General features: G+C 31.9%; 1 protein-coding gene across 3 annotated transcripts in view; it reads right to left on the reverse strand.

Annotated features, from left to right (window-relative positions):
* Positions 1–19,912, reverse strand: part of Gprk2 (G protein-coupled receptor kinase 2) — a 170,365-nt gene that overhangs the window by 74,228 nt on the left and 76,225 nt on the right. For all 3 annotated transcript variants that reach the window (XR_004757902.2, XM_035357396.2, XM_035357397.2), the window contains exons 2-3: positions 12,446–12,541; positions 1,514–1,626 (exon numbers count right to left, since the gene is read on the reverse strand). Coding sequence is in view for 2 of the 3 variants with exons in the window: in XM_035357396.2 (XP_035213287.2) it covers positions 1,514–1,626; positions 12,446–12,541 (209 nt within the window). In the remaining variant the exon portion in view is untranslated. The remainder of the gene's footprint in view (positions 1–1,513; positions 1,627–12,445; positions 12,542–19,912) is intronic.

Here is a 19,912-nt window from a genome sequence, read left to right on the forward strand (position 1 = left end):
TGGAAATTAAAGAGTGAGAAGAAAATTTTGATGCAAGAGAAAACATGCACTAATGGATTCAGATATACGATACACAGACATACTAATTCAGATATATGAGCAAAATCAGCAGGGGCTTTGCAGCAAAATGCCTGAGCTTGAAATATCCATGAAGGAAATCTGTTGAGATACACCCATGAAATGCTGGCAAATGGATTTTCTGTGCTATTGAAATAATTTAAAGTCCAAAAAATTGCTCAAAATCTGAAAATGAGCTTCAGTTAGGAATGTGCAAGATAATGCACCACATAAACCCATGATTCAGTGTTGAACCTCAATGGCATACTAATTTCATGACACGTACTGCCAGAAACTGTTCCACATCGCTACAACTTGAAAGCAACAGATAATGTGATGCTCTTGTCTTTTTGATATTTGATATTCAAGTTACACTTTTTTAAACAGACTGAATACAGGTGAGACAAAAACAGTTTTGGCGCATGCAAATAGCCCAAAAAAGCAGCACTGCATCATAATGTTGTGCATGACCACTGAGAAGTATGCTGCTGGGTTATTTAACTTTAAAACATAAAATTCTGCTAAGAGAAAACTGCTGCCTAGAATACTGGCATACGAGTTCGAGATCAAAGCAAGATGACGGAAGGCCCCTGCATGGATTGACTGAAGTCAAGTGTAGTTCGAGCATTCAGGTCCAGTGCTACATCAACAGTCTATACTGGCAACTGACAGCTTTCACCTGAGCAGAAGCACAGAAAACAAGATGAAGCAGGAGCTAAATAACATAGGTGTGGTACAAGAAAGAATAACCGGAATGCTGCAACACCTTGATGTAGCAATCAAATATCCTTTTTAAGCTCATCAGTAATGCTGGAGAGTATAGTGCTGCAGAAGTAATGCTGAGTTGTCAATCAAGAAAACCAACTCTCGACTGAGATATGCAAAGGGATTGTGGAAACTAATACCAGAAGAAATAAGGGTCAAAGAGTTAGAAATGTCCTTTCCAATGTGATACGACTGGTCAGAAGAAAATGCAGCATATCTCACATCATCTGAGAGTAAAAATACAAATGAAACTGGTAGCACAGTAAAGTTTCAAGTGAAGAATAAGATAGCTGTCAGTTCTAAATGGGGACACAAACTTCAGTTTTAGAAGTCTTCATGTAAATATAGCTAATTAATGATACTAAAGTGCTTTAAAATTAGTAATTTTCTCAAGCATAGATAATTACCAATATTGGTGAAAATTTTACAGTAAAGGAAGTGTGCCTATGCACATGAAAATACCAAAATGAAAAACATTACCAAAAAATTAATATTTTTAATTTGAAATTTTTTTAATGTTCTGCATTTAATTATTTTAAATTCTTCTATGGCAATTTGTCTATTAAAAATATTTAATAACAATTCATTAACATGAATTTGTGGATCTGTTTTGCTGCAATAAAATAATTTTAAAAATATGCAATATAATAACAACTATTGTAATGTAAATAACTTAGAAAAGCAACCTTACCACTATATCTAGAAAGTCATTACATTTACTATAATGGGGCTTTGTTTCGCAGAATTGCCTGAACAATTGATGCCCAATAGGCTGCTGTTCTACAACATAAGAATACCTGCAATCTGCAGAAATGAAGTTATATTACTTATCACATTAAAAAATAATAAATAAATATTTAAAAAAATATTGACAGTGTTTACAAATGACTAGGTTACATATAGTACAAAGTCTGAGATCCAGAATCATTAAGACTTTGGCGATTCTGGATTTCGGAAATTTCTGGAGGACAGATCATCAGTTTAAATTTAGTAAGACGACATGTAGATGAGGCAACACTGGTGTTTCACTTGTTATATAGGTCAAACAGCAAAATGCTAATCCCCCACAGTATTGGTGCTAAAGCAGGTGCAACCAGTGTGGCTGCACTGTGTGTCAGAATTTAGGGAAGGCAAAAATGTTAGAATTTAAGGGAGGTACCAGGTAGCAGAATTTAGTACCCATAGAGACTGCAAAATGTTTAGTGCTGACCTTCAACAATCCCTCAAGTGCCTAAAAGTGTAATCCTGCCCAACACCAATCAATGCATTGTTACTGGTCACAATATGATTTCCTAGCCAGCAAGTGTTTGAACATGACATGGAGAAATGATAAAAATTCTATCAATTTTGCTGCAAACTGGATTCTTCCTGCTTCCTTTTGTTCCATATTTGCCATTCCTAGACTTTATAAGGGTTTATTATTATTACTATTTCAGGGGTGGGGAATGGTGGTCCGGAAGTTCAAAATTTGGATTACTCCTGATATTTTTATTAATTAATTAATTAATTAATATTAAACTTTTCGGACTGGTGACCAGGAAGTCCAAAATTTATATTATTCCATATATTGGATGTCCAGATTTCGAACTCTGTATTGTATATATAATTCTCAGTTACAACACAGTAAAAAATATACTTTCCTAAAGCAGAAATGTTAATTAAAACATATATAATTCATTATAATAAAACTTTCTAGGAAACATGATTTCAAAAATTAACTGCAATATAAAAGTTGTAAACTATATGGGCATCTAACAGAGCTGGAAACTAAAAATATTAACTCTTACTTCTCTAGGAATCAAACCACATATTCTCTGATTGCTAGCTAGATGTGTGAATACCATAAAAGTATTAAAATAATTTAAGAATTTAATGCTTGAATATAATGAATATTCACAGAAGGGTTAGTCTCACTTTAAAATAATTTTAGATTATAAAAAACACACTTAAGCGATAATTTAAGTAAGATAATTCAACTTCTATAAATGGTAGAATTTAATTTTAAAAATTTTATATAGATGCCAGAATTATCAGAAAAAAAAGATTCAAAAAATGTTAGAGCAGAATTTTTAAATGCCCTATGAAAATTCAATTTCATTTTTAATTATGGTTTTATAAGAAAAGAAAGTGTTTCCAGAGGTTAATTTTTATTTTATCTGTTGTTAGCTACTGCTATTTTTTCTTTCCATCAACATCGATTTTTGTATCCAGATTGCAAATTCAGTTATAAGATATGCTTACATTATAATATGCTTCCTCCACCCATTTTTTTAATCTGTTCCATTTACTTTACTATTATTATCACCTTATCAAAAGCATTTAATTAATAACTAATTAGCATTTGCAAACATTTAAAACAATTTAGATGAAATATCTATTATTTTCCACATAAAGAACAGTTCACTTAACTGATTCACTGTTAATAGTATGAAACTATCATTCTGCAATTCTTTATGTGTCCCATGCATCAATAACATCCAGAGCAGAAGTATGCACTCTACAGCTGTTCCATTTACTCTCATTTTAGTAATGTAAAATTAACAATGTCACTAGAGTCTCAGTATACTTGCTCACTTCATCAAATCCTCTAAGAAACATATTCCACACACTACAGAAAGCAGAAAGTTGTACACTTGAAATTTTATTTACACCGAAAAGCCATTACATTATGACCACTCTCCATCTATATAACAATGGGCTCGCCCATGAACAAAAACACTGCAAGTACACAGCTAATGTTGGAGTATATAAAGTGGCTCTGCATTGCCTTTCCAAACATAGCATGATTAGTGACACAATGGGAAAAGCACCTGCTTTATCAGACTTCAATAAAGGTCAAATACTTATGGCTTGGCGACTGATAACATCAATATCTAAAACAACACGTTTAGTGGATTATTCATGTGCAATTGTTGTATGGATGGAAGTCACTGGCGCATTGATTCCAGATGAGTGGATATTGCTATGCACTGTTCGCCGTGCCCAAAGAACTACAACAGCCGAAATCACCACCAGCTACAACAGTGGCAACCCAGACAGTGTTTCTCAACACACCGTGCCGTGTACATAGCTGCATATGGGCTTACGCAGCTGGAGTCCAAAGCATATCCTTGCACTGACGACAAGTCATCACCAGCTGCACTCGCAATGGGACAAAAAACATTGGAAATGGACATTAGAAGAATGGAAGAAAATCACATGGTCCGCCAAATCACATTTTCTGGTTCATCACATCGATGTGTATGTACTAATATGCTGATTTTCAAATGAAACCCTGGCTCTTGGATGCACATTTGTACGGAGATAAGCCGGTGGCGGGGGTATTTATGGTGTGAGCAATGTTTTCATGAAACACATTAGGACTCAAAATCCTCATAAAACAATACCTGACATCTGCACACTATATAAACATCATTGCAGACCAGGTTGACCCATTCATGACAACAGTATTTCTGGCGGAGGATGATGTTTACCAACAAGAAAATGTGCCATGCCATAACAGTCGAATTGTCAGGGAGTGGTTCGAGGAACATTCCAGTTACCTTTAAGTCATGTCTTAGCCTCCAAATTCACCTGACATTAACACGTCGAGCCCGGCGGCGAATTTGCTGTCCTTTCCGTTAGGCCAACAGTGAGCGATCAAGCAGTGCAATGTTGCCGACTTAAATTATTCATAAATTATACAAAAGGAGGGAGACGCACATAAAGTCCGAAGGTGTTGTTCGAAATGTTATGATGACAATTCAAAACTATTTGTACGCAAGACAGTCAAAAACGTTACCAAAAAATGTTAAGTATTATACAATGCATAATATAAATGCATATGCGCATGCATTATGCATTTACGCATGCACGTTTAATGTATAACGAACGGTATAAGCTAAGCTAAAATTATTTAATTATCTATTTCAGTTAATGTTGCAAATTGCATTGTTCCTTAACCTTCTAATTGGATCCGGCTTATTATTTTTTGCAGACTGTTAGAGCTATTTTATAAAAGTAAGCTTGAACTTTCGATTATGTCAAAAAGAATTTCCGATTCTGGAGCTGCCAAAGGATCTACAAAGCGAAAGCATGTTTCGATGTCCATCAAACAAAAAGTGGAATTGCTGCAAAAAATGGATAAAGGCATATCCTTTGTTTCTCTAACCATTCCGAAATCTGTTCATAAATTTCACGCTACTCTATGGGGGGAGGGGGGACATCATGGCATGCAATGAACTGGAACTTGATCTGTCTATACAATATTATAATAACGGTCAAGATTTCAAGTTATCCTGGTTCAAGAAACACTAATTCAAATCACACATGACACCAAGGTAAATCAACATTACGAATCAGGTTTCAAAACTGCCAAGTTTATTCACGTCTAACACACATTCAACTGGCACTGCCTGATCCAAGAACAAGAAGTATGCATCATGAAAGATTTACGCCCTCTTTGGCGATTAAAATATAATTTCACATAAAATTTCTTACACTGTCAGCACTATCCTTATCTTCAGGTCAGATGTTTTTATTTTATTTGGCTTATAATTCCTTACTAAATGTAGCATTTCATCTTGATGTACTCCGTCTTTTTAAATCAAATTCCTCGTCATTATAAATATCACGAATACACATCAAATAGTTTTCTAGTTGCAATTTTCTAATTTCGACTAAGCATAGTGTAATGCGCGTGTTGAAAGAAATGTTTAATAAAGTAAACAAATAAATATTAAGCTTTTTTTTTTTTTTTTTTTTTTTTGTAAATTTTGATACCCTTTAGATCATAATTGCTCTTCATTTCATAAATTACGGTTTCATATTTTTAATTTTATAATTTCTGCATGCCATCTTACCAGATTTAAACTGATGATCTATAATCTGAAAAAACCGATAATCCGGAATCGCCAAAGTCCTGACGAGTCCGGATTAATGACTTTTGACTGTAATATGTGTAAAACTAAGCCATATTTTTGTTTAGAATGTTTCAATAAATTTCATTAAAACTACATTTGAGCACATTTCATTGAGGCTATATTTATTTTATAACTTTAATACTGTCGGCCGAAAGAAAATTCTAGTGTCAGGATCAACATGTTAATCCAATGGAGCATTTGTGGTCCCACCTGAACAATCAAATTTGTGCTGCCATGCCCCTCGCAATGTGCAGGAATTGCAGGATGGTAACAGATACCTCAGATTACCTATCAGCACCTTATGGAGTCAATACCCCGCTAAAGTGCTGGCAGTTTTGAGGACTAAAACTGGTTCTACCTGTTATTAACAGGGTGGTCATAATATAATGGCTCTTTCGGTGTAGTTTGCTACCTTGATGCATGCATAAATATACTTATATTCTTATGCTAAATATGCATAAAAAATTCTCCAGTATTAAAATTCCAGTTATATATATCAATTCAGATATTTTCAAATTCACATACTTTGATCCCTGTGGTAGAGTGAGAGTCAAGTTTTGTAACTCAGTAGTTTAGGCAAATTTAAACATGAGAAGCATGATTCTGATGACAGGAAGAAGTAGCTCAAAAAGTCAAAGGTACTGATCATATGAATAAAAAATTCTGAAAATATTCAGAGAAAATCAACAGCTGACAATAACTTATTACCTTTGATTGCTAGGCTGTGTAGGTAATACAGGAGACACTTAATGCAGATTGCAACAATCTTAACCCTCTCACTGCGTACTTTTTTTAAATCAAAATAGGTTCAAAAATTGCATATTTTTTCATTACATATTTCAAATCCACATATATTTTAGAATTAAAATATATAAATGTTTTTTGTAAAAGATTTTTTTATTCAATACAGAATTAGATCAGAGAAAAAAGGTTGTCAGAATACTGAAATTGAAGAATAATGATATAAAAGGAAAATTTTGAAAATTGATACAGTCAAAAATCTGCCGACCTGAAATCCGCCAACTCCTAAAATCCGTGCTACCTCTCAGAATATAAACATTCAGTTTATAGGTTCCGGAAACCGCAACATTGAGTACGAAATATCAAAGAAAAAAATACTTACCCAATAAATGACGTCATAATTATCGAATAAAATGAGTCAAAAATGGAAATTCCAAATTATTGATATAAAAAAGTAAAATAAGATAAAATAGATAAGATTTTTCCCCTTTAATCAGCATCAAGGTAAAAAAGCAGACGATTCACTCTTTGTTAAGTTCACAATTAACGTTGTTGTATTTTCTGAGCTTTGTTATTTCATTTCATGAGATTGTTTAGTGCTGCCTTTATTTTAATCTAAATATTTTGTGGATAAATTAAGAATATTTTTAATTTCAACCCTTTTTAATACAATGGCAGATAAGAAACGCACTCGTGACTTTACTGCTTGCAACGCTGCAAATCGTAAACACGTTGCATTGACGGTAATGCAAAAAGGGAAAATTCTGCAAAAGATGGAATCAGGTGCTACTCCTCAATTTATACCAGAATGGTATGAAATTGTGACACGATTATGTATGATATATGGAAAAATAAAAAAAGCTGTTGAAATTTTACAGCAACAGTGATTCTAACACTGGAATCCGAAACCGGAAATCTTTGCATGAGGTGAAATCGGCAAACCTCGATGTGTACATATAATACAATGAATAATATAATCAATTTATATATGTAATAATAATTTAATGCATATAATAAATTATTGCAATAATGTATATAATAATTTAATTAAATGTATCTAATATGCCTTATTTATTTTGCACTTTTAGTCTGAATATTATGCTTTATCTTTTCTGTCCTGAAATCCGCAAAATCCTAAAATCCGCACAACTTCTGGTCCCAAGCTTTGCGGATTTCCGGAATTCTACTGTATTGGTTAAATTATGATTTATTTTATAAAATATAAAGGTAAAACATATATACTAATGAAAATATTTGCATAATATAATATTTTGAATATCAATTTTGCACAACTGTCAAACTTTTCAATAGAAACTGAATTTTCAGATTCATCACTATCTGCAGAGGAATCCGAGAAATACACCTCAGTTTCGCTATAACTATCTTCAATATACTTGAAATCAGAGTCAGAACTACCCAAGCAGCACGACAACGTTGTAACGACTGGTCTGAGAGGTTGCAATGTGTTCATGGTAACTTTTACGACATCTTTACAACATTGCGAAGACGCAAAATATTTGCCGTTGCATCTTGGCAATTTGCCGACGTAGCTGAAACGTCATGATATGACCGATTTTAGACGTGGTCATTTTAGCATCTTTTTCATAGTTCATCAGAGTTACTTTTAGAATGAAAAGAGAATAAATCTGCCCTTCCAAGAATCTGAAGTCTGCATAAGATTTATTTTGCAATGTTTCATTACTTTATTTCATCTAAATATATTATTAATCTAAGGTAGATATATCTAATTAAATATAAATTTAATATAAATACTTGAATTATTAAATTTAATTAGTACTAAAAATATGTGCTAAATTACTATTAAAATAATTAATGCAGTCAAAAGTCCTTAATCCAGACTCTTCGGGACTTCGGCGATTCCTTATTATCGATTTTTCCGGATTATAGATCATCAGTTTAAATCTGGTAAGATGGCATGCAGAAATTACAAAATTAAAAATATGAAACCGTAATTTATGAAATAAAGAACAATTATGATCTAAAGGGTATCAAAATTTACAAAAAAGAAATGCTTAATATTTAGTTGTTTACTTTATTAAACATTTCTTTCAATGTAAGTTGTTTAAGTTGCTTCGTTTCATGTGATAATACTTTCTCTTTAATTCTATTAAACAGACATAATTTCTTGTTTAGTTACAAATTTCCGCTGTTCAAGTCCTATAATTGCTGTGTCGAGAATACCGACTAATTTGTCAATCGAAATTTTTTCGTTTTCAATAACCTCTGTATCACTTTCTTCACTATCGAAAGCAAATTATAATGACGAGGAACTTGATTTAAATCATATCAAAGACGGAGTACATGGAGATGAAATGCTACATTTAGTAAGGAATTATAAGCCAATTAAAGTAAAAGCATCTGCCCTGAACATAAGGATAGTGCTGACAGATCAACTTCCAATTCATTCCCCCCCACCACCACCACCATAGAGCTGCATGAAATTGATAAACAGATTTTGGATTTCGAAACATACTTTTGCTTTGTAGATATTTTACATATTAGTAAATATATATTGGAAATTCATAATCAAAAGTTCAAGCTTACTTTTATAAAATTGCTCTAACAGTCTGCAAAAAATAATAAGCCGGATCCAATTCGAAGATTAAGGAACAATGCAATCTGCAACATTAACTAAATTAGATAATTTTAGCTTAGCTTATACCGTTCGTTATACGTTAAACATGCATGCGTAAACATATTATGCATATGCGCACAAGCATATTCGCAGCCGTAAAGGTCTTACGCACACGCGTAAATGCCTATGCACGCATGCGCAGAAAGTTTGTAGCTTTGAGGTCCGGATTATAGATCATTCCGTATTATAGGTGTCCGAATTAATGACTTTTGACTGTACTTAAAATATTTTTATAAATATTATAGCAGAATATTTAAAAATGAAACTAATCTATAAAGTAAGTTATGCATTTTATATATTTTAAAAAATCATATTTCCGAAATCAATGCAAATCACATGTTAGCAATTATTTTACTGCTGAAATATCACTTTATTTTTGAAGTAAGGACGAATTTATTGGAATTAATATGCTGATATAATATGAAACATTTTTACCACATATAGAGCAAAGAGTACAATTTTCACGAAGATATGATTGAGCATGAAGATGTATTCACGATTATAAATGAGGCGATTTTAAGAATTCCGAGAAACTGTCCAATGTTAAAAGATGTTGTGTTGCATATCCATGCATATTTAACGGCTGTCCAAAATATCTGACAGAAAATTAATGGAAAAGGAGAAAGAAATATTAACACTTTTAATGGAAAAAGACAAAATTAATGGCTTTGATAAATTACTAATAAATGTTGACATCAAAATTAGAGAAACTGTGAACAAAAATACGAAATTCATTACCTATAGAAGTTCTGATGAACTGTTTGTTACGTTTTCGTCCATCTCCATGCATTTAAAAATGCTTGATTTAATCCTAGTATACGGTACACTCGGGATTTGGTGATATTGACATTACAGATATTTTAGCGAGGCCGATAAATATTTTTTTGAAAATATAATCTTGTGAACATTGTTCGTAATTCTATTCAGTTGAAAAAATTCTTCTATGCCATTTAAAAAAATTGTATTAAATTATCAGAAGAACCATTGAAATATTTAATGCCATTGTATAAACCACTGAAAAGTTTAGACTGAACTGCTGTTTGAGAGATTGACATTCCATGTACACATTATTTACTGGATGATTATATAAACGAACATCATAGGTCGAGGCTTGCATGCTTTGGCTTAGCTGCCAAATTTGAACAAGTTAGTTAACGCCGCAATAATTTCAGACTCCATTTTATTTTCATAAATACTCTCTTCACCGTTTTGTAATTCACTGTCGGAATTAAATACTGGAGAGCTTCAATACAGCAAGAGAATGATGGAAAAGAATATAATGATGGCAGTTTATTTTGAATTGAGGAGATATCATGGTGATAATACCGAATTTCTGCTTATTTTGTTTGTGAATATCTGCTCTACAATGCAATGCGCTAAAACTGTCCTACAGTGAAATAGTGTTCTGTTTTGGTGTTTTATGTTTCTGGTGATTAATCTTACATGGTGGTGCTCTCCAGTCTTCAGTGATCCAGCGGTGCAGTATTTGGATACACAGATTCAGTTATAACGTCCTAAGTGCTATATCGTATATCATTCACATTAAACGAACAGGTTGGTTTTCGGACTTTCTGCACATGATCGAAAAAATAGTGTTAAGGAAACATTAGGATTACTATGAAATATTGTAATCTATAAATATGCTATATTTAAGTGTGTAATATTAAAAAACACTAAATATTTTTTTACTGATTGCAAATTGCAGTTTTATTACTTGTCGTTTGGTACCTTTCTTCCAAATACCTTCCTTCTGTGTAATTCACGTTTTTCAAAATATTGCTGTTATGTATGTCTATTAGATTATCTCAATAAATGAATGTTGTAAATTATTTTTTATTCTTTATTAAATTTAAGTATATTCTATTCTCTTTGCTTATATTTTCTGTGCATATAATAACAAAGAAATTCATAACAAAACAAAAAGTTTCATCGTGTGCTATTTAACAAAGAGCTTACTTTAACGTACTTAGCTTACTATTCTATACTATGTTATTTAAATTGTTTCTGTACAGTATCAAAAGAAAAGTTATTGATTATAAAATGTGCATGAAATGATCATTGTAATCTACCACTATTCTAAAATGCAGAAACTAATAGTAAGTAAATACATTTACACATGATGGAAAGAAATGGTGTTAAGAAACATCAGCATTACTAGTAAATACACATTTATGTCATTGCTATCATCTTCAGCATATTTACTGCACATCAGATGCTAAATCTGCCCCCATGAGAAAAATCTGAGGAAACAGAAAAACCATTGGCTTTAATTTATTAGTTAATTTATCAGTTGAATACAGAATTAAAAATTTCAACAGTTTCATTCCAAACATTCTTAAATCTCAAAATCTTGCAGCATTTCTCAGGACAGAAATACATTTTTTGAAGGAGGGATTCATATTCTCTTGCTAAATTATATTCTGTGAAATTTACAGGTATATCAAATTAGAATACATTTAGAAGGAAATAAATGTCAGCTTGAAAATATATTATCACTGATAAATTAAACAAATTCAAGAAGGCCTTTTCTGTTATACTTTTGCTGTAGGACCAGACATTTGAGACTACCTACCATAAACAAGACAGTGAGCTTGCATAGCAGTAGTTATAAATTTATAGCTGGTTAGGAAACATCACACAAACTTTTTCAGTATTTTGAAATAATATCATTAAATTTAGTATTGTCTTATATTTGACATTTTCTATGAACAGCCTGATACTTTTCAATAATAAAATTCTAGAAGGTAAACTGATTGTGAAATTTTGATACAAAATATTCAAAAAAAGACCATTAAACATTATTAAATATCTTGATAACTTTGATGACATATTGTAATCACTGTGATAAACAAAATGAGATCCCGTGTCTTCATACACTATACTGGTCTTAAGTGAGGGATGCCTCCATAGAGAACTTTCTAAGGGAACTCGCATCACACATTAGAAAAACCAAGAATTTCATGCAGATACCTTGTCACTGGCAACCTAACTCAGATAAATTACTAATATCCAGCAATCTTATCCATTTGGACACTAATGGAATCTATTAATTTAGGAACGTATCTTCTTATGAAACCTCCCACTTTAAAAGAATTATATTTTTAGTACTTTATGAAAAAGCATTATTATACCCAAAATATTCCTTTGTTTTCAAATGTAATATTAAAAAGACCACTAAGGGAATCAGTTAATTTAGGAACTTATCTTCTTACAAAAGCTCCCATTTTAAAAGAATTACATTTTTACTACTTTATCAAAAAATATTTATATACCCAAAATGTGTCTCCATTTCAAAGTGTAATATTAAAAGGGCATAAAATATTACCTATTTTGTTCTTTAGATCTATACAGTGTGAAATATGAGGAAACTGTAGAATTTTTTTCCATTTTTTGCTTTTCCCTTTGTTGCTATCAGCACCACCTGAAAAATAAAATTCCATGAGTTCAGTGAAATAAGTAGATGAGAATATTAAAATTTCATTGGCTAATTTTTTACACTAATTAAAAAGGATATTAATGCTGACAATTGCAGAAGTTACACGCACATTAATATATAATTAAAATAAAGCTGCCAACTGGCTTTAACAGACTGACAGGGGTCACTTGACAATACATTGTGCAGAGAATTCATATAAATGAAACATACACTAAAGCATAACTGCCAAAACATGTATTTGTTTATATCACAACATTAAATTACTGCACTTTAAGCATTATCATGTCAGTACGAGTATCCAGAACTTAACAGCAAACTACACTTACCACTTTAGCACTTCAGTTTGCTATCAATTTTTAATGTCAATAATATTAATTTTTAACGTCAATTATATGTTTTTAATGTCAATTTTTAATAATGTCTTTATGTACACTGCGAAAAAAAAGGGGGGACAGTTCTATATCTCTCGTTCTACTGGGCCGATTGTCGAAATTCAACTTGCGTTTCTCATGTCTTGAAAGCGCGACTTAGGATATGTATTAGATTTATATATAGCATTGTTCTAATATAGGTATTTTGACACAAAATCGGACTTTTTCTAAAATACAAACCATTTTATTTTCCATATTTACGTTCTACGGCTCAAATTACGATCGCACGAGTAGTTTTTAAAAAATTAGCCCTCAAAATTTTAGCTCATCAATGTTAATTGAGTTTGGTATATATTTATTAATTTCTCTTTTTTCATTAAACTTATTTGATTCTTCCTTTCACATTTCGAAATTCAGGTTCATTCCAAATAAAATTCACCAAATTTTTATGATTTATTTTTTAAATTTGTATTTTTAAATAATTTTTTTAAATTTTTCAAAAAAAATTTGAATTATAATTTACAAACTTTTTACCATCATCTTACTGTAGTTTTTTATTCAAAATTTCCGAAGATATACGTGAATTTATATATTGGCGCGGTTTGAAATTTGGCATATTTGTTGAAAGCGATAAAACATCAAATGTGGTTTAGACATTTTGCTATAATTATTTGAATATAGGAACGATGCAACTTTTTCCCCCGCTCATGCACAATGTTAAAAGGTAGGAACGAAGTGACTTTTTCTTCGGTCCGGCATAATGTAAGGGAAAGGAAAATCGGTTGGCATATATTAAGAAGTTTGCCAAGTGAATTATTCTTGGCTCAAACTGAAAAAATTCCGCCAAGATAAATTTTTGAATTTCTCTATAAATTTCGCATTAAATTTTACAAAATTTAGTATCTAGGCATAATTTGAGTCGTAGAATCGAAATATTGTAAAAAAAATTGGTATGTTATTTCAGAAAAACGTCCGATTTTGTATCAAAATACGTATGTTAGAACAATGCTGTATATAAATCTAAAATATATTCTAAGGCGCTGTTTCGAGACAGGAAAAACGCAATTTGAATTTTGTCAATTGGCCCAGTAGAACGGGAGATCCTTCCCCCCCCTCCACGCAGTGTACACTTAAATCGTATATATCTAAAATAGTTGTCATTAATAATTAATAAAACTGCAAGCAATTTTCTAAGCTAAAAGGTATATTTTATGGCAATAGCTGCCAATAGAAACAAAGGTAAAAAGATTGAGAACCATGGTTTTAACTTAAAGAAGCTGAAAAAATGATAAGAAACGCTTATTATGCAACAAAGCTGACATACTATATCAATAAAGTGAGTGAAAACATCCAACGACTGAATGATTTGGAAAGCATTATTATAGTAATCTTTTAAAACACAATGAAATTCAATAAATGAAAAACATGATCGCAACTTAATACATCATTAATCAACGTTTTCACCATGAAAAGCTATTTTTATTATCATTTATAACTTTCTGATAAGTTTAAAATCATAAATTACAATATAACAAGAACAACTCACATTTAAAAAAAATATTTCTGCAAAATATAAATTTCCATCACATTACTGATAAATGAAAATTAAACTGAACATCCAACTCTATACACATATATGACTAATTGTGACAGAGGTAAATAATTACGGTGGCTTAAACAAAGATTACCTTCCTAAGGAAAGGTACGTTTTCAGCTATTACGCTCTTTAATTGGTAGCATTATGAACTAAGTGTATACATGACTTTCACGTTTATTTGTGGTAACTTTTAACGAAAAAAAATAGATGCGGGGTGAGAAGGAAAAAGAAGTTTTCTCCATATTTCGCACTAGCGATTTATTTAATAATACCATGACCACGCAGCATTACAATTTTATCTCTGTGCTTCCTCTATACTTCCCTTTCATTCTCGTCATTAAAAAAAAAAAAAAAAAAAAAAAAAAGACATTAAAAAAAAATTAACGCTGACCAAAAAGATAAAAATCTTATCTTTAGATGAAAAATATTTTACTTCATACACTCAGTATAACCAAACAAAAACTGACATCAAAATCCTCCCTTCCTTCATTTCTGAAATTGTGGTTGGTTTAACCTGTTTTTTAGCATAATATTGAACATAAACTAAATGATCCTCCAAAATAATGACTCATTTCATTATTTTCGTTTTAGAAAACATGCATATATATAAAAAAAAAACGAACCGCAAAGCAACGTTAGCGCATTCAAACGCCAGCTATATAAGCAAAACATTTTCTTTTCAGTTAGGCTATAATGGTGTATAGAGGGGAGGGGTGAGAACGGGGTACCAGATGACTGAATAACAGGGCCATTGAACTCACGAAGAACATAACCGTTACATCTTTCGGCATGTAATGTATCCTTCGCGTAGAAATTCCCTCCTCATCCTCGTTAATGCATTCATTCATTCATTCACTCACTCACTCAGGATATGTGTTCATGCGGATTAGCTAATGTTTCTCGGCGCAGTCCTCGCACACGGTGATCCGACTATTCTCCAGCAGTCTTTCTTTATATAATGAAAGTACAGTCTAAATTAACAAAGAAAGAAAGAAAAGACAAGAAAGACGGCTTAATATATCTTCTATAATGGGTAGAAGCTACAAAACTTTAAATATTTAAACTAAGATTTACGCTAAATTCTACTATTTCGCTTATTGACTGGAAAACCCAGTTTTCCGATTACTCAACCTAGAAAGCAGGGGAATTAAAAACTTTAAAGAATTAATTTGCTAATACAAGGAAGAATAAACAATCAAATTCCTTCACTGTTTTAGGCATTTTTCACATCAGACGGTTATATAATTCACCCCTCTAAATGCACGATGACTTCCTGATTATTTTCCTATAATGAAGGTGGAAAGGCCTTTTTTTTTTTTTTTTTTTTTTTTTTTTTGCACATCAGCTCAATAGAGAAAATCACCGCGAAGATTTAATTCGATAAGCAATTAGTGAATCTCGGCGGGTATTAAACCTTTGACTGCTATGGGCGCATATGTGCGTCCAGCAAAAACCATCGGTGTGGCCTATGGATAAATAATGTGCATCCGGCGGTATAACCAATGGACACAAATGCGCGTTCGGCGAAAGCTTTCGCTGTTTATGTTCGGAAATTATTTCTATCGTATATGTCCAACGCTCGCAGAAACCTCACATCTCGTTCGTTGTTTAGCAACGAGAAAAAATGGAATCTCATTTATTTGGTCAGTTATTCTGCAGCCGGACGCCTCTCACGCGAAGTGCTTCAACTTAGAGCAGCTAGCAGTCAAAGGGTTAAAGCATATATAGCGAAATGAATTAAAATATTCAGAAATATTAAAATTTCATTGCATTTTATTGAATCATTTTTCAAGCTTTTTCTCCTTAGAATTCTGTCCTTAAAAGCAGTTAAAGTAAATAAAATCATAAAATCAGGCACGAGATATTTCTCTCGACTCTTGACACTCAAAGATATAGATTAGGGGTCCGAATTAACTTAGCACGTTAAAACGCATTGTATTAAAACTACGATAATGTTGTTCTCATGTTCATGGGAACGTTATCCCCATTTGACGAATATGAAAATATTTACAAGCAGAAATGGAGTTAAGGCGAAGAAAAATAGTGACTAATTTACATGAGGAATATTTTTAGCGTTCCTTGGCTTCTAAAAATCTATTAAATTATACCAAACAGGACATGAAACCCAAAAGATAACATTAAAATGAAGAATGTGATACGATTAATATAGTTCAAAACAAACAGAAAACATTTGCAGTGCAGTACTTGTGAGCACACATGGAGGTTTTCTGATAACGGCAAAAATGGCTAAATATTCAACTCTCTAACTATAAGATGATAAATTTCTAAGGTTTATTTTCTAACAGTAGGGAAGAGAAACAATTTACTCATAAGCTTAAAAGAGATAGAGAAGAAGAATATTAAATCGGTATGCAGCTTTTAAAATCTGAGAGCTGATAACGCAAGCATCACAACGAAAAAACGGTAATAGTGACATAGAGCAATTATGATAGTACATTAATTGGGTTCTAAACAGTAATGGTGCGAGACGCAGGAGACAAAAAGTCCATCTAGAAGCAAAACAATCCGATAACTGGAGTACATTCTTTGGATAAAATTCTCCTATTTTACTTGGCTGGATTTAACTAAAAACCACTGCTGAAGTTTAAAATAATTTCTCGAACATTTAAAACTTTCACTGAAATAAAATTTATTTATACTTATTTAACAATATGAAATGCGAGTTTTATTCACATTTATTCACGAATGTATTCAGCGAAGGGAGAGTTAGAACTATAGTTTCTCACTATGATTTCTCTACATAATCATCTCTTATATCAATGCACTCGTACATTTTGTGCCGCAATTTACTTACAGTAATCTTGTAGAATGATTTATCCTGAGAATCACACCACTAAACGGCCGCTTCAATGACATCGTCCCTGTTCAAGTGATAATCCTCGAATGAATTCCTTACAGCAGAAAACAGATAAAAAATTGACGGACTAAGTCGGGGAAACAAATTGCACGGGAAAATGAGATGAAGAGACAATCGACGAAAACAGCTTATGCAATTACAGCACAGTGAGGAGATGAATTGTTTTGATACAGGATGACGCAGTTCTCGGTTAATTCAGATACAAACACTTCTTAACGTATTAATATAAGTAGACAGTCTTCGCTTCTTGACAGAAATATGGTTTCTATTCTTTCCGCTCAACTCTCTTTGAGGCTGGGAGGGAGCGGATAAAATAAAATGAACTATAAAATTTTATTCTAGCTCGTTTAATCTTTCTGAGGGGCATTTCATGTGCTCCTTTAAAAGAAAATTAATTGTTCTACATTTCTGCATTCCAATCCCCTCATTACCTGACAGTATAAAATAATGTGCAAGACTTACACAAAACTATTCTTATTGTAAAGCAGTCACCTGAACCTGATCTATGATAATTCTACTTTCAAAGCACAGAAATCTTAGAAAGGAAGCACACAGAAATAAACTGTTACCTTCAGGATATACGTATGAGCTGAGATTTCTATTACTTTTACAAGTGTAACTTTTAAAATGCTATTTCAAATTTTCCTTACATATATATATTTTGGATAAAACAATGGTAATTACGTTTTACATAGCTGAATTCATTTTTAAACACGTACTATATTGCGCCTTTGACAAAGGAATAAAACTTCCATTGTTGAGATACATTTACAGTAAATAATCCACTTATGACGTCACCGCAAGGATTCCTTGCCGAAGATAAAAGTGAGAGAAGGTATAACTACGATTTATATTTCAAGTGCGAATATGGTGACAATGAAAAGTAACAATAATACTCAGTTCGCTGTGACATTTCACTTTTCTATTTTTCGACGCTTAGGAGTCTGTCCTGCCTCCCTCTACAACATTGCATTTGTATCTGTCTAGTACCATGTGTGTGGTACTTTTGTGTGCCAGCCGAGTTGAGTCGACTCAAAAATTGAGTTTCATTATCTGCTTTGGAACACATGGAAAGTTTAAAATACGACAGTATATCTGACTGCTACATAAAAAAAAAAAAAAAAAAAAAAAAAAGAATTTTGTCATTAAGTTCTTCGTAGCTGCTCCAAAGCTGCTCCAAACGATCAAAGTTATATAATTCTTCAATAACTGCATAGGGCGGGATGCATTTCAGCAAACCGTACCGCGCCGCGAACACAGAAATAAATTCTGCTCTCGTGACTAATCACAACGCAGATGACGTCTAGGCGCTAAACAGACCAATTAACAGCTTGCACGCAGCATTTTCGTGATTTGCTTTCGTTCAGTAATAATGTCACATGAAAATATTTACATGCACTTTTTTGCAGACGGCATTCCTGGTTTCTGGAATAATATAACTATAAAGAAAACAGTAAATTTAGTGGATAAGAATGCTAATTGTTTACATATTTAATTTCCCCACCTTAATCTTTAAGCAATAGTATGTTTAATGCATTGTTATTAATTTTCATTAACAAACACTAATCAAAACATGGGAAAAAAGTCCCCTACTTTTACAAAAAACAATTTTTTTGATCACGTATAACGAAGAATCCCAGCTAAAAAAGTATTTTTTACAGCTTAATGAATTTAACTAAAATCATGTAATTTTCTAAGTGACAGTGTGCATTTCATTTTATGTCTCTGTAGTGCAAGAAACATAAAAATAAAGAAAAGGGTGGGGGAAAGAAAATCCTGTCATGGAAATGTGAGAAAATTATTCCTTTTAATCAGCATGACATATCTCATTCTCCCCCCCCTTCAGGTCCGCTCCTCTATCCGATAGTCACATTCAACAATTAAATTTCCGTTTTATTTAGAAATCTTCCTTAAAATCATGAAGCTGTTAAGAATACATCACTGTTACCAACTGTGCAATAACCTGCCCTCCCCCTGAAAAAACGCCAACATTTGATAGAGCATTCCGACGAATACAGCATTTTCTAAACATTACTGAAAACTATATAGAATTTTTCATTTCTTTTTATAAGTAAATGGTTTAAAATTTATATAGTCTTAAAACTAGATTAACAAATATTAAAACAATACAAAAAAATAATTCACTGTGCTTTTTGGCTGTTTTTCAAAGCTTTTCTTACCTTAAACAAATCAAAACAAAACAAAAAAATTGCAATTGTTATACAATTTGTTGAATTTAATTTCACGTGTATAAGAAAAGAATTTTACTTCCTTGATGAACTCTGAGTGTGTGTGAGTGTGTGTGTGTGTATGTGTGTGTTTTGCTTAAAAAATAATCCCTAAATCTGAAATTTAATTTTGTGTCCATAAAAAATATATTTAACTCATTTAAAAACGTGTGAAATTAAACAATTTATTTACATGTATTCTTACTTCGGTTCCAAATTTTCAACAATTTAATTTTTAAATCAGATTTTATTTTTCTTCAGAATCCCCAAAATTTTACTATT

Source organism: Stegodyphus dumicola, chromosome X1, assembly GCF_044657685.1.
Source record: "Stegodyphus dumicola isolate Sdum_Otavi_A_Nest chromosome X1, ASM4465768v1".
Classification (NCBI taxonomy): Eukaryota; Metazoa; Arthropoda; class Arachnida; order Araneae; family Eresidae; genus Stegodyphus; species Stegodyphus dumicola.